General features: G+C 39.5%; 1 protein-coding gene across 1 annotated transcript in view; it reads left to right on the top strand.

The window, feature by feature from the left end:
* Positions 1–1,590: 1,590 nt before the first annotated feature.
* Positions 1,591–16,837, top strand: part of LOC139709368 (zinc finger MYND domain-containing protein 11-like) — a 29,878-nt gene continuing 14,631 nt past the window's right edge. The window contains exons 1-7 of the mRNA XM_071621326.1: positions 1,591–1,656; positions 4,419–4,712; positions 5,819–5,968; positions 7,441–7,524; positions 9,987–10,079; positions 12,065–12,208; positions 15,030–15,110. Of these exons, the coding sequence (XP_071477427.1) occupies positions 4,431–4,712; positions 5,819–5,968; positions 7,441–7,524; positions 9,987–10,079; positions 12,065–12,208; positions 15,030–15,110 (834 nt within the window). The 5' untranslated portion in view covers positions 1,591–1,656; positions 4,419–4,430. The remainder of the gene's footprint in view (positions 1,657–4,418; positions 4,713–5,818; positions 5,969–7,440; positions 7,525–9,986; positions 10,080–12,064; positions 12,209–15,029; positions 15,111–16,837) is intronic.

Genomic DNA, 16,837 nt, shown 5'->3' with positions numbered 1-16,837 from the left:
GTACGTACGCCTACTAATGCACTTCTGTTCAAAGTCCATCACTTTGCATAGTTACCCATTTATTTGTAGCAGTAGATGGATAGGGCATTTAATGCATTTTTGAAAGTTTGCATGCAGATTCAGAAAAATTAGGGCATTATCTGCATATACATGTATAACAGAGTACACAGTTTCAAATTCATAAATATTTAATTTCATTGTGATTCACAACACCTTTCTTTTTTTTCTTTTTTTTAAAGAGCTTCTACCCCTGTTTACTTTTCACTAAAAATTTGCTTACCCAAACCGGTTACCGGTAGTCATTTAAAAATATTGCAGAGTATTGGGGATAAGTTTTCACCTTGGCAAACTCCACTGTTGCATGAAAACGCTGGTGATTTTCAGTTGTCTTTCATTACACACAACTTCGCTTGCCCATACAAATGAACGACATAATTTTTACAATTCCAATTGATTCTACATTGTACTTTAATTGCTTTTTATTTTACTTTTACTTTTCTTCTTCTCCTTCTTTTTACTTTTAGTCTGTGTATACTCGGTTACAGCTCGTCATTCCGAAGGTTGTTATTCCGAAGGTTCTTTAGTCCGAAGGTTCGTTATTCCAAAGATTCGTTATTCCGAAGGTTCGTTAATCCGAAAATGTGACGAGGTTTGTTATTCCGAAGGTTCATTAATCCGAAAATGAAATAAGGTTCGTTATTCCGAAGGTTCGTTAACCAGAAAATGAACCAAAGCTCATTGTTCCGAAGATTCCTTTGGACCCTATATCACTTCGGATCAACGAACCTTCGGGACGAACCCTATTTCATTTTCGGATAAACGAGCCTTCGGAATAGCGAACCCTATTTCATTTTCGGATTAACGGACCTTCAGAATAACGCCACAAATGTTCGGATTAACGAACCCTTTTTCATTTTCAGATTACTAGTAATGAACCTCTAGGCGTGTGTTTCGGATTCGAAAATTCGGAATAACGAACCTTCAGAATAACGAACAGCACCCGTATACGAATATACCACGGTACCGTACTCGATACATTCTTTCCCCGTAGAAATTAGTCACTTCAGATTAATTTGAGCCTATCTCACATTCATTGCTAGTAATCACTATGTTGATGAAAATTACAGTTAAAAGTCGTTCTTAAACAAACAAATGAACAAACACATCACGATTTACTAGTTAGTGATAGTAGAACTTGTCGTGAAGTGTTCCGTGACATGTGTCTGAAAATGGCATCAGTCCGGATAATACCGCGCAACTCGTTTACAGGAGACGAATGCAATACAGATCTTGAGGTATGGAACTACTAGTGCGCGTTTGCCATCCGCCCATAGATTCCGTGGTTCGCTCTTAGTTGTGCTATGATATCTTGACTGTTTTGTCTTGACATCCTTGGTTCGGTTGTGGACGTGGTGGTGGTACATGTATCTTTTATTACGATGAATATGTACAGCGGAGGTATGGCTGGCTACGTTATCGCATGCAGTGACAGGGCCAACCTGGGCCAGCTAGACAGGCTCGCTCGCTCGCTGGGTAGTAAACGCGGTGTATTTTTTTTTGTACGCGCTACACGTACACGTACGTCTTTCATGAAGCTTGAAGAGGACACGGAAGTTCCTTGCATTGATTGTCGATCAATGTGATAGCATCCCATCGGTAAGCGACTGGATTTAGCATTTACATAACAGTTTTATAAGGCACTTCCGAAGTATAATGTGTTTACAAGACGCAGAGTCTAAAATGATGATTGAGTTATGACATGGAGAGTAATTCTGGACGTTTGATCCAGGATCGAACGAATCATTTTCTTGATAGCGCCAAGTATTATGGCTGCTGCATGCGGCATAGCTTGGGTAGTGCACTGTCCCTGGCTTGGTGCGGGTAAGGGATTTAACTCCCTAACGTTAAAGACCTGTGCAGTGGGTTTTATCGTGCTACTACTTCATCATGGCTTTCCATGAACACGATAAGTCTATTGAAAATCTAATGAAAATGTTTTTAGATATATTGTATCGTGAAACTCCAACCACAAGTTCTGGTGGATGGCTATTGACGACGTACGTTGTATCGTTAGAGTGTAATGTAATGTCTCGCGTGAGTGTTGGGTTGTGAGATATGTATTATGTAAATTACTAAAAAGCAGTGCAGTGTGTGTAGACGTTTCTAAACTAAACCTATGTTATTATGAAATGTTAGATGATCAACAATCCTGGAAAAAAATAGTAATGTGTTTATTCACACATTGTGGGCAGGCTGCATTGAACTTATTCTACTTTAGTGCATATTGCCACAATAACTCATCACCAGATGGACAAATGGCACACCTTGAACTGAGATATTTTAGTCAGATTGCAATGATTTAGGAATCATTAAATGTTGAATACTGTTCACGACATGATATAATTTCAAGAATTTTTAATTTCCTTACGGCACTCTTGCATAAATTTTATCATAACAAAGATTTGGAACATGTACAATCTTAACATGGTTCCATGCCTTAAATAGTCATGATACAACTGTAACACCACAGCTTCCAGATCTTTTAAATTCTGTTCAAAGTATTCATTGTCAGTTATGGGATGTGTCACTGAGCATTACTGTATATCAGTACAGAAGCCAGTCTCTAGCTAATGCAAGGCTGACACTTGCATGACTTTTGGCCACGTTTTTGTCGTGGCAAGTCGTGCCATTTTGGGGCACGAACTGGGAGGCTCCCGCACTGTTCACGACTAGTTCAGGCATAGTTCACGACGAGTTCACAAATACTTCACGAACGCGTGCCCATCAGTGTCCACATTGACACAAACTGGCACGACGAGTTCACGCATAGTTTGCGCATAGTTTGCCCATAGTTAACGCACTTCCCGCATCGGCACGACGAGTTTGCGCAATTCGGACAGTGTCATGCCGACTTGGGCACGCCATATAAAAAGGGGGCCTCCCCAACCCCTGGTCATTTTTGGATTGGTTGCGGAAGAGACAACATGCTGAATACTTGTACATATTTGTTGTTTGCTGTTTTCATGTTTATAAATTGCTATCTTATTTCAAAACACTCGTTTTTCTTTTTAACCTTAAAATAAAGTTAAAGAGAAACGAAAACGAAAAGAAACAAAAAAAAATTAAATGAAAAAGAAACGAAAAAATAAAGGACAATGAAAAAACCAAACAACAAAACTCCCCTCCCCCACTCCCCCCCCCAAAAAAAAAAGTAAAAAGGAAACAAAACAAAAACGAAAAAGAAACGACAAAAGAAAAAAAAGAAGAAACGGAAAAAGACACGAATAAAGAAACGGAAAAGAAAAGGAAAAAAGAAAAGGAGAAATGAAAACGAATAATAAAAGAAAAGAAGTCCCCTCCCCCACTCACCCCCCAAAAAAGAAAGAAGAAACAAAGAAATAGAAGTTAACGAAAAGAGAAACGAAAAGAAAGAGAAACGGAAAAGAAACGCAAGAAACAAAGGATGTCGTAGTTTTTTTTTGGGGGGGGGGGGTGGGTGAGGGGACTTTCTTGCGTTTCTTACCCTATATATACCCCCGCACCGACGCGAGCGCCACTGTCGCGCAGTAGTCATGAACTGTTCGTGAACTGCTCGTGAACTTGTCGTGAACTGCTCGTGCCGTGTGCATACTGTTCATGAAGTCTGTAAACTAGTCGTGCCATCAATGCGTGAAGTACACGTGACCGTGTCAGTGGGAAGGCACAGCCACGCTGCGACGCGCACCAATTCGTGAACATGTCGTGAACTACTCGTGAACCATTCGTGGCAGTTCGTTTCAGTCGTGGCATGGCACGCACTGCCACGCACTAGCACGCATCCTCCCGCATCGTCCCGACGAGTTCACGACGAGTTCACGAACAGTTTGAGCATAGTTCACGACCTAGTCGCGACATTTTGTCGTGACCAAAATTTTGAACATTTCAAAATTCTCGTCCCAACATGGCACGCAGTCACGACGGATTTATGCACACTTCACGCCAGTTTACCACTAGTTTGCGCACTAGCACGACTCGAGTCGTGCCAATGCCTGCCACAGAATCGTGCAAGTGTCAGCCTGGCTTAACAGTGGTATTATACAATGTGGCCAGCTACTGTAAAAGTGGATATTTTCGCATGACTAATTTTTGGCGCTTTGCCGGGCCGGAAGAGTTTCGCGTGTTTTTAATTCCGCGGAATCAAGACATCACGCACAGGCACATATGGCAAGCAAAAATATTCGCGTGCTTTTATTTTCGCGCTAGTTTCTGGTTGCGCGAAATGCGCGAAAATTTGAACACCGCGAAAATTTCCACTTTTACAGTAACCTATTATAAACGTTATATTGTCACTAAGTTCATCTAGCAGTTTACTAGGGCTAGGAATATAGAAACTTCTTGTTAATGTCCTACATTTAACACAATGTTTATTACATCGACAGTGATATTCAACCATGGTAAAGACAGTTAAGCGACGCATGTCGGATCCCCAGGTCATCCTCCAGTTGTGGGAGGCCATTACCTTTATACGCCAGCAGCGGCAGGTGGCCAACATGGAGCGTATTGTGGCATTTATGAGCAAACACTACAGCTGCTCTGCCAAGGAAACGCAGCGCCAGATTGTCCATGCTGTCAAGGAGAACCTGCTGGTCAAGGAACTGTCCAAGTCCAAGGTTGGCAGCAGGGCTGGGACCACCCAGGATGGTTTCTGGTGTGCTGAAGAGAGGACAGAAGAAGTAAGAACATAAGTGGAAAGTTGATTGATGATGTCATATATTTTGCAAAGTTGTAAGGATCACACAGTTTAAAGCATTTAATAAAGAGATTTACTCTGAATGAAATAAAGTATTTTCCATGCTTCTTTACTGTGAAAGTTGTCAGTTAGCTAACTGCTTTGGCATGTGAATCAAATACCTTGGCATGCATTAACAGCATCTAATTTTTAGGAAGTTTGCATTTGTTTCACTTTGATAAATTTTGAGCTACGCTACTGCGGGCCTCTTCATTGCAATAAAGACATGGATAATACAATTGTGTCACAGATTTTGGGGACACGCGATTTCATGTAATGTCAACTGGATAATCCAGTGCTGACATGGGCAAGACAAATTAGAAAATCTTGACTTCTCTTGTGTGTCCAGTCAGACAGTGATATGATGTCCGAATAGACCAGTTCCAGTTCATAATTCCACTTTGCACATGAGCAGAAAAAGGTCATTTGTACCGACAGGCATTTTGGTTTGTTAATTCACTGAGTGTAAGTATCTGTGATGTCATGATTATTCATGTGATCCTTTTCTAAATGTGCTTGCAGCACATCCTCCTGACAGCAAGCCTGGTATTTGGCATTATCAAAAGAAAAAGATTGTTATTGCATTCAATACAAAACAATGAGATGGATGCCTGCTAATATGTCAACTGACATACTATTCTGGTCATCTGGTCTAAACACAAGTTCATTCTTTGTTTGAACACAAATTCCATTAGTTGTTACGTCCTGGCAAGCTTATGCATTATGCCGCTTTGAAAACGAGTGAAGTGCCTAACCAACTGAGAAAAAGAGAAAGGTCATTTGTACCACTTTGTATGTGAGCTGATTACACACTGACTTATTGCTCCCTTCTGTGTACAATAGCCACCAGTTGACTTACCACATTTCATAGCAACAGAAATTGGGCTACTCATGGAGTGATACTGTACTGATAACTTTGAAATCTGAAAGTGATTTTTATGTGTTTTTATGTTCATGCTCTAATGATTTGTCAATCACGATGATATTCAGAGCATTTTCAGCTTTTGATAATGAGATTATTAGTTCAACTCATTTTTTTTAAACATGTAGTCAGAAGAGCCCCATGACTGGTACTGCTTCAAATGTCACAAGGGAGGTGAAGTGTTGTGCTGTGGCACCTGCTATCGTGTCTACCATCCAGAATGTGTCAACGTTGAACCAGAGAAGGTTCTCAGCCTCTGGATCTGCCCATACTGTGAGGTAAGGTGATAGTCAGAGTCAAGTCTTAGTGATGATGTACCAGGAGACGGGTGCCAAATGATTAGATCCCTCATTCCTTTTCTACAAATATAGGTTCCTTAAAAACATGGTGATTCCCCCTACAGTTGATACGCGGGAGACCCAGTTCCCAAAGCATTTGGTTGATATCAGACCAGTCTTCAAGGAGCTGATCTATAATTTGTCCCTAAGTTTTGTGTTTAAATAAAAAAAAAAAATTGTATGCAGATGTCTCCATGCCAGATACCCCTTTATCAGGTACTCTGCGGAGTAGGTAGTTTTCATAACATATTCAAACTGTGTGCATACCTTTTAAACAGAGGTTGTTCTTGACAACCTGAAAGCATGTTTGAAGCTTGTCCAATATAGCAACAAATGATATACATATGCAAACTGGACTCCAGCAGTTGAATTTTATTCAAGAAGAGCAGGTTAATGGAGATTACTGTACTATGAAGTCATTTACATGAACAAAAAGAAAAATACAAGTATTTACCGACCATTGTTACCTTTTGAACTGTCCTTTGTAGATATGATAAGGTCATATTGATTTTCCCACAGAGATACTGTACATTCTATTTGACAACAATATCTGTACTAATTAACATATATACCGACAGTGTGCTTGTTATTTGCTATTTGTCACTCTTTCACTTTCACTTCATGTAATTTTGTTTGTGTGTGTTTGTTACATACATGTTTACGATTATTATCATTATCATTATTTATGCTTGTTCTGTGCTGGATGTTTCTCATTCAGTATCATGCTAAGCTTGAAAAGGGCCTTTACATTTGTTAGCCCTTAAAAGGCCATTGAACTTACCATATTTTCTGGCATAGAAGCTGCACCCCCCTATATAGGTCCCTAATGGGAAAATTGGTTTTAATGGCAAGAATTGTCTGTGGAGGTAGTGGCACACAAATGTTGGATAATTACATGGAATGCTCAGGTTTTAGACTAATCTTTCTTGTACCAGTGTATAAGCCACACCCCCTTTTCAGCATGTAATCCAGTGGAAAAAGGTGCTGCTTACTATTAGTATACACTTGCAGATACGGTACATAGTTCTGAAAAGAGGCATTAGGACTAAAAGGCACTGAAGAGGATGGATGGGTTGAAAGCTAAAATAGGACTGTTCATTTTTTTTTCTTTTTTTTGCAAAAAAAAAGAAAAGAATGTAGACATGTTGAGCTGACTGACACTTCTTGAAAAATTGAGCTGTCATTTTGCCAAGTTTATGGCTGTCCAGCGAAAGCAAAATTTGTGGTTGCTGGTTTGATTAGGCAGGAGTCTGGGCAGGTTTGAATGTATTACATTTATAGAATGTTGAGAAGTCTCAACAAGTATGTTTCATGATTGATAAGTCCAGGCATGGAAAATACATCACCAGATCATTTCAATGAAACCCCAGGTTGAATGAATGTCCTGTGTCCTCATGTTTTGTCTGTGGCAGGCTTGTAGGAAGAAGAGTGTGTCTACAAGCAAGTGGGAGCTTAATAAGATTCTTCACCATGTCATCAACAGAATGAAAGATAAGGTTTGTACACTAATGCAAAGGGCTCCAGACTTCTTCTTGTAGAGCGTCTGTATTCAGTCATCTATCTACCCATGGCTCTATACTAGCTTTTTTTTTAAATAATCTTAACCCTAACAGGGCCGGGGGGGCAGAATCCGCCCCCTCCTCAACGTTTCGTGCTATAATTCTGTAACGCAAGAAAGCCTCGTCGCAAGGCCCCTTGACTTTCTTCGTTCAAGTCTCGCGCAACTTTTGAGACCAAATTTGCAACGTCAGCGCATACTTTTTCAAAGCCATGCCCATTTTTTTAACGGCACGTCGCCCCAAAACGGGCACAATCTTGTGATTTTGTGTACATTTCCGATGGAAAACAGTGCTCTGTCATGAAAGTCATAAAAACCTGATTATTTTTACAATTAATCACTTTCATTGATTAATTGTATGCTAATTATGGTAGAAAAGTGGTCAGTGACAATTTCCAATAAGAAATAAAGAAAAAACAAAAGTTGAAAAACAAAGAAATACATAAGAAATTCTAAAAACAATGAAATACATAAGAATTGAAACGAGTTTTGGAAGTTTTTGTGATGCACAATTGTTGAATATGCTAAAACAGATATACAGACCAAAAAGTAGACTCTTAATGCTTTGAAATAGGCTAAGATATGATCTTGAGCTAAATTTGCATAATTAATTAATTAAAATTAGAAATTGGTTGTTTCAAAAAATCTTATGACACAATCTTGTAGATTATGACGTGGGTGTCACACATGCCAAATTTCATCGCGATCACACCACCGATGGCCGAGATCTCGGGGGGGCAGAAACCCCCCCCCCCCCCCCATCCAGTTTTAGCATCGCCAAAAAAGCCTGGCCTGATTAGGGTTAATATATCTGCTGTGAAGATGTACTGACCAGTAATAGTCGGTGAGCATCAGTTAAGTCAAAGTCGTAAACTGATGTTTCCTCCTAAACATATCTCCTGATTTTGAATTTTATATTCGGTAATGATTAGTGCAGAGACTCCAACTCTCCTGCTTTCGACGGGAGATCTCCCGCCGAAAGCCCGTTTTTGCAAAATCTCCCGTTCTCCTGCTTGAGATGCAATTCCTCCCGCCCTGGCTCTGTGTCTCCCGCTTGAAGTTATATCTTACTTAGTATCATCGTATGTCAAAAAATAAGCATGAGATAGCACGAGAGAGCATCTGAAACCCTAAAGCTTCCAGGGCCCACCCAGGCCGCAAGGGACTTCGCGCTCGTGATGTGCACTTCGCGCACATAAATTTGGAGTCTCCCGTTTGCAAGGAGTTTCAGGCGGGAGAATCTCCAGATCAGAAGGCGCTTGGGATTGGAGTCTCTGTTAGTGTTGCATGGAAAAGAATAGAAAAATAAGGTATTATTTTATAGAAAAGACTCAAAATGTATGACTATGGGGGACATAGGGAAGTACATAAGTCTATGCACATGCGTGACTCTTGTGTGAGAGTCGGGCATGTCATACTGCCAGCATCCAGATCAGTGCCCTGTCACACATGATAACCAATTCTGCCTAAGCACTGCACGTGAATTAGTAAGTGGGACTACACAGAGCCCATCATGTGTACGGTGCAAACAATCACAGGTTCGTGAATGACATTGCATTGAAATTTTACCCCCCAACACAACCGTTTCGTGCATAGATATGGAAAGATATTTGAAACAGAGCTTTGTTATATATTCATCAATCATATGTGAAGGTATTAGAACCAACAAATAAATTTAAATGAGTCTTGTTACAACATGTTTTTCACATTTTTAGCCATGGCTCACCTAAAATTTGTTGTACAAACAGGTGAGAGTAATGAAATTGGTGTTAAGATTTTAATCTCAATACAAAATATTTACCTCCAGAAATTTCAGCTGATGATGCTATACAGCCTTCATCAGCGGAATGACCCGTCTTTGCCTTGATCACATTCAGTTGGTGAGCGGGTCATAGACTTTTGGAAGTTTGTAGCGCCCTCCATCTTTGTTGAGAGAATAAGAGCTTTCTTTTTCATCAAATTTGACATTTAAATTATTTCATTCCATGATTGCTGAGACGAGATATGAGCTGTGCCATGCTGGTAATAATTTGGGGGATAATTGGATATTTATGCAAATTAGCATTTCTGTCACAGAGCTTTTGGTGAGTTAATTGCTCTGTTGCCCACCCCTGTGAAAGGCTATAGGTATTGTATTACCAGTATACAAAAATGCAATTGAGAAGGCCTAGACATCCAGACTCTACTTGAGCCAAATCTCCTGTTTGCTGTACTTTGAATTTTACGGTAGAGATACAGTGGTTCCAATATGTCCTTCATTTCTTTTTAAATAGCTCATATGAATCTGGCATTCTTTCATATTATAAATGATCATCACACTCAATGGAGTGTACACATTTCACAATTTCAACCCAAGTTTACTGTGATGATGCTTCTCTTACCTTTGTATGCTGACTGTAGTCTCGAGACTTGACAAAGAAACTCAACCTGAATGAATTGCCAAACTACTACAACTTGGTCTATCACCATGTAGATCTTGCCACAATGATGCAGGTAAGGATTCCTAATTCTGCAGTGTAAGTAATTTGTATTGCATATCGGGTGATGCCCCCCAAGTGCTTGTATGTGATACATTTCCATACATTATTGATATTATGAAAGCGAATGATATTTGCAGTGCTCCCACCAAAACCTCTTTTTCTTAGACTGTCCCAGTATCCAAAATTTTCATTGAGTAATACAAGGTTACTTGTCTACCTGTACTTTGAAAATGGATGATGCGTCATCATTTTCAATTTTTATGCCTCCGCCACAAAGAGGCATTATGTTTTCGGGTTGTCCGTCCGTCCGTCCGCCCTTCGTCAGTCCTTCCGTCTGCAATCAATTTTGTGGACAGCATATCTAAAAAACTGTTAGAGGTATCGTAATGAAACGTGGCATGTATATGTATGAGTGGGCGAAGTTGTGCCTATCAACTTTTGGGCGCACATGCTTAAGGTCAAAGGTCAAAAGGTCAAGGTCAAATGCTCAAAATTTCACTATTTCCCCTATATCTATGCAATGCCTGGAGGTATTTTCTTGAAACATGGTGTATACATGAACTACCAAATAAAGATTCCCCAGAGAGAGCTTTGGGTCATGAGGTCAAAGGTCAAGGGTCAAAGGTCAAGTGAAAATGTTAAAATTTCACTTTTTTCTCCATATCTCATTAAATATTTCAAAGTGTCTTCATGGAACTTAGTATATATGCATGTACTGACTGGCAGTGATCATGTAGGGAATTTAGGGGTCATGAGTCAAAGGTCAGGGGTCAAAGGTCAAGGTCAATTCATCAAAATGTCATTATTTCTCTCTTATCTATGCAATGCCTGCAGGATTTTTTTCTTGAAACTTAGTGTATGCATGTATTATCCAATACAGATTCTCTTGGAGGTTTCTTGCCAAAAGGTCAAAGGTCAAGTGAAAGTGCTAAATTTCACTTCTTCTTTAAACCTATAAAAGGGTCAAAAGTTGGGTACAAATCCTCAAATCCCCAAATACCTGCACTCTTAGACAGTATAGCCATTCATCCAAATAAACCTAGTTCAAGGAAAGTGAACACTCAATGCATTTGTGACAAACCTGTCATTACCTCCACCAAGGGAGGAGGTTATGTTTTCATTACCGTTGGTTTGTTCGTTCGTTTGTTCGTTTGTCTGTGCGCAAAATAACTAAAAAAGTAGATAACGGATTGGGATGAAACTTGCAGGAAAGGTTGAGAATGACACGAGTAACAAACGATTAACTTTTGGTAGTGATCCGAGAATTTTTGGGGAATTTATGAAGGATTTTTGATATTTTGGCAGGGAGTGTCAGTGAACTTGGGAGTTCAGGCTGCGCATATTTGAGGTTTGCATGCGCGCACTAAAGTGCGTGCTCTAGTTTCTGCTGGGGTGAGGCGCGCTGTGCAGCTGAGGGTTTATGACGTAACAAATTCTTCTATATTGGGAAATCGGTGACTTTCAGCACAGCATGGGTGGAAATATCTCTATGGAAGAACAAGATCAGTGGTGAAAATGATTTGCATGCTTGGCGGAGGTCTGCGCTCTCGGAGTGCTTTTCTAGTTTTAATATTTTGCCAGTTATGCGGAGAACCATGCATTATGGCGGAGGCATACCAATCGCCATAGCAACATTTCTAGTTTGTTTATTTATTAATCTAGACTTGTCTTTGGTGAAGTTGATGCTATTTTGGCTAATCTTGAACTTCTCACATGCTGTTATCTTTCATATGGCCGTGAGACACTAAGGTATTGTTACTGAGTAGATAAGTGATTGTATGTCACTTCCTAATTTCTTACAGATGATGGGAGACATAGTATCAGATGTGCTGGTGTTTGCTGAATGGAGAAAGTTAGATCAGTAATCAGCTTGCAGCAAATGGCAAACGTCCTGAATTAAATGATTACAATCAAACTACCCTGTTGCTAATTATGTCACTTAACCATTTGAAGATTTATGTTGCACCATATAACCATTTGGAAATATATCTTGCACAGAAATTGACTGAGAAGAAGTACCGTTCCATTGAAGAGTTCCAGGGAGATGCAGACGCCATGACCCATGTCGCAGCCATCTACTATGGGACTGACAGTGACAGGTTTAGGCTGTGCATGTTGATTCTTGAAGACTGTCTGTATGATGTGAGTCAAAGTGCTCTGGATTATGTTCACATTAATAATAAGGCAAAAAAAAAAAATTGTTGCATTGGCGTAACCCGCCCAACCCTAAAAATTCCGCCGACCCTATGTTTTTTTATTTCTTTTTTTTGCTATCGATATCAAGTATCTTGTTCGATCGCAAAAACCCGGAAGTGGAAACGGCTCTGGGGATGAACGAGGGAAGTCGCATAGCCTCGCTTGATCGATACGTCATCTGTTTCCAATACGGACGAGACTCTATCAAGATTTATACAATGTATACTTTGCATTCAGACTGCAATGTGTTGTGTACAGTTTTGCCATAGGTTTCTTGTGTGGAGAACTTACACAAATCTAAATATGTGGGACTGTATTAGAGATCTCCGTGTGCGATGAAAAGATCGTACACATGGGTCAATTTGCATCTATCTTATCTAAGTCAAAATAGTAAAATATGAAGTGAAAACATTCAGGATAGGGATTTCAACATCTTTAAATTCAGTGTAGGGGTATAGTTCCAGTAATATCGGCCTCATAAATGATTTGTAGAATAGATGAACACTGCACATTCGGTGCAGCAGTTGTACAATGTTTACTGAGCACTAACAGCAGTGCCAGCAATGAATGGGTCTCTTAGCCGGGGCCAGCGGGACATCGACAAGGTGTAAAGGATCTACGGAGCAATAGGGTTACAGTAGCCTCCTGCTGGCTGCCTGAAATGAAGCTGTACAGTCTTGACTTGGGTGTAGTATGTTGACTGTTTATTATTATTACACAGGAACCATCACTATGCGAAACTTTAGTTCAATGCAGGTTTATCAAAGATAAAATAAAGAGTCTTCATATGGGATTTCCTGGCATTTGACGATAGAATTTTCACATCTTAGAGCTGTTGTAAAAACTACAGTCATAGTCAACCTTGCCTATTAAAGCTGAATCTGTTATAGGACTGAAGAAATAGCTTAGATTTAAAGAAAATTTGTCTTTAAAACAATAGAATATAAAGAGGAGAGAACTTTATAAGACCTTTGACTTAGGCGATTATTTGACTTATGCAAGTTCAATTTAGGCAAGGTTCACTGTACTAGTTTGTTTGGTTTTTTTTTTTGGGGGGGGGGGGGCAGTCGCCGAAGGGGGGTACTTGATCCGGGGGAAATTTTGGGAGGGATTTATTAGAAAAAAAGTAAAAAAATAAAAAAAATCCCTACCAACCTACCCTATTTTTCAGTGACCCGATACTCCAATGCAACATCTTTTTTTTTTTTTGGCCTAATGATAATTACAGTTTGCAACGACGACAAACCAGTGATATACTGTCAGAATTGATCAGTATTTGACATTTCTTTTACTCATGCATATCTCTGCCTGTTAATGATACTTAAGGCATTACATTTCTGAAATTATGGCAATAAGAAGGCAAAGGTCACTGCATTTTGGTTTAGATGGTTATTTTCCAGCTAGTGTGCAACTTCTTGCAGGAATGTCTCAGGGTAATATCATCTATGAGAAAATTAGACATGAATAATTATTAAGTTGCTTGAAATAACAAGTACAATGTAATACAAGTTAGATCACCCAAATTTAGTTAGAGTGCTATTTTCTGGCCTTAGATTGCATTCATAAGTTAAGATTACATGGTGTCATGGCTTAAGTAATTAGGAAAACATTTATTTTGTGCAGAGAGGGTTAAAGGTTAAAGGTCAATCTTTTTTCAGTGACCAGAATCTGTGAACTCAAAATGTAAATGAAAGGCCTTGCATATGTACAGCACATATAGTGATTGCATGAGTAGCATGGGCATCCTAGTTCTAGTCGACTGCATGGCAGTTGAATTGCTCCAGATTTATTGCCTGTAACATGTATTTCCTCTTTCATCTGCCAGAATGCAACATTATATTTTCACAAGGTCGGCATGGTCTTCATGTGTCGTTCACACACACTGCTCAGGGCAAATTAATTGTGAGAGTTTCCACAAAAATCAAGCTGGACCGATGATCGCATGACAATGTGTATCCTGAGTGTTAGAATACCATTATTGCAAGCATCAGATTTTAACAATTGTTAATTTTGGATGTTTGTGAGTGGGCCCACTGTTAGTCATCCTTCATGTTTGAGTGAATCGAACACAGAGGAGGATTAGCAGCTTGGCACTGGCTAAATCCGTAGTGGGCACTTAACCTGTTGAGGACGGACTGATTTTGCTACAACACGCAATTCCCATAGTCACTTGCCCGAGTATACTCGGGACTCGTCCTCAACGGCTTAAAAGTGCTATTCCACACCACATTCAAGTTGACTTCAATGACTAGTGTGAAGTCAGATGAACAGAGTGGAGAAAGTTTCACCAAAACTAGACTTGAAATAATACAATTTATATTACAATTTATCAAAATAAAATTTTGAAGTTTCACCAATTAGCGATTGGTTACAACCCCATTAAGCAAATGAGCTGATGTCATGATGACATCAAAATGCAACTCTCCCATTGGTTAATAAGAAATTGTATGAAAGAAAAAAATAATCGTTTTGGGTTGATGATTTAGCAGCCACATCCCTTTACCCCTAAATTTAAGCTTGTTCAACTACAAGTAGTTCAACACAGCCAGAATTTCATGCATAGAAGTTTTCCTGCTTGATTTTGTGTCACAAACTTTAAAAGTGTGTGTTACTTCCTTTTTATCATTGTGCATACCGAATACCAGAACTGTTCAACCTATGTATATTCCATCAGAAGAGAGACAGTCTAGGTCTTTCTGAAACCCAAATATTGTCTTTTATATCCACTGTCCCATTTGATCTTTGTCTTCTTGTATTTTGTTTGTAGCTCTCTGAGATTCGGTTGTGTAAAGACTGCTACATCATGTCCAATGACAGGACACAGCATGACTGGTTCTGCAAACCTTGTGTAAGTCTTTTCCGTTCTAATATGTTACCAGTTCGTGACGTGAAGTGTAGATTCAGTATGTTGTTTTAAGCAATACACAAGGAAGGTGTCATGATGCTGTGTACCATGTGTGTTTGATCATTTATGAACAGGAAATATTGGATGGGAAATGAATCACTTTGAAGTCTGAATGCTAAAGCAAATTGCATCCACAGTTCCTATTACTCTCTATGCCCTAAATATGATGTATTAGTTTCAAAAGCATTTTATTTGGGGGTTGCCATCCATCATTTGATGAAGTTTTTAACAAGATCTGTCCGTTGTATAAATATCTTTACCACGATTGCTGAAAATGACTGGGTCATTGTAGTGAATATCGGTATGAGGTATGCATGTATGACATGATGTCACACAGGCTTTACCCATGGTAGACTACTATGATCCAAAAAAAATACACCTGGGCCCCGTTTTATCAAAAGGTAAAATTTTAAGTCCAGAAAATCAATGATTAATCTCCCAAATCAACTATAAGTCCGTAAATCAACGATTAACTTCCAAATCAACTATAAGTCCGTTTTATCAAGATACCCAAAGTTGAAAACAACTTTAACTTCCTCCCAAATCAACTATAGATAAGTTTTCACAACTGCTCCAAATCCATGATAACTTTATAGTTGATAGAAAATCAACTAGAAGTAGAGACATGGTAAGGCAGTTTATAGAAGAAAGATGAGTGTCACACTTTCCTAGTCTAGCTGGGGTCCTGTCACAAATGTTTGTATGTTAACTGCCCACTTTCTCTAACATGTAGTTACGTTTCTTTCATCTAGTTATGGTCTTTTCCTTTCATGAAATTCACGATCGGCATGCATTGCTTACGCGACTGCTGCACGCAAACACCTAGAATCTACAGCAGTCTCAATCCCACCCTGCGCGCCCGGCGCCTCGGCCCGCCCGCCCATCAAGCCATCGCCAGCAAGGGCAAGTAACTGAGCGCTGGAACTGCGTCCGTGTGCAATGCATATCTTGCCAAAGAATATGCGAGGAAAACAGTGATTTCTGACGTGTGTAGGCCTAGGTAGAGCTAGTTTGTCGATAGATACTAATTAATAGTTTAGTAGGCCTATACAAAAAGTAAAGAGTTTAATTCTTTAGTACAACCATTACGACATTAAGATCTATATCTGTAGAACCAGTTAGGCGTAATGTTACAGCAGGTTGTTCGTACTACACTGTTAGACTACTAGGTCTAGAATTTCGACGTGTAGACTTGCGATCTATTCTTTTCAAAGCCGATCTGCGCCGTAGATGTAAAAAAAAAAAGCTAGTCACCACGCTCTCGCAAGTTTCCAAAACCTTAACACACAAGACTTGACACAGTGCATACACGACCTTCACCTTCAGTCCCACTGCAGAAATCCTCTGTGTCAGATTATCCATGTCAGTGAATACTATGTAGTACAATGTATATCATCAAAGATCCTACGTAGTGTGTAGGTTCTTTGGTATTGTGTATCATTACTAAGAGTATGACGTGCATACACAGGTTTTTGTCAAGCTCGAGGTGTGCTAGATCTATCGACCTACTTTCATCAATACAATGCAGAATGATGTATTTTGCAGTTCTGTTGCAAACATACTTAATTGCAGCGGCTGTAGTGCTACTATGGCGCACTAGCAGACTATGCTTCTGCGGCAGTGGCAAACAATCATGAATATTCATATTTTTTTTAATGTATTGTATTGTT

This window comes from Diadema antillarum, unplaced genomic scaffold, assembly GCF_040938485.1.
Source record: "Diadema antillarum isolate AM-2024a unplaced genomic scaffold, OU_Dant_1.0 seq00001428_RagTag, whole genome shotgun sequence".
Taxonomy (NCBI): domain Eukaryota; kingdom Metazoa; phylum Echinodermata; class Echinoidea; order Diadematoida; family Diadematidae; genus Diadema; species Diadema antillarum.
The sequence above is the reverse complement of the archived record's forward strand: the minus strand, read 5'-3'. Positions and strand labels throughout refer to the sequence as shown.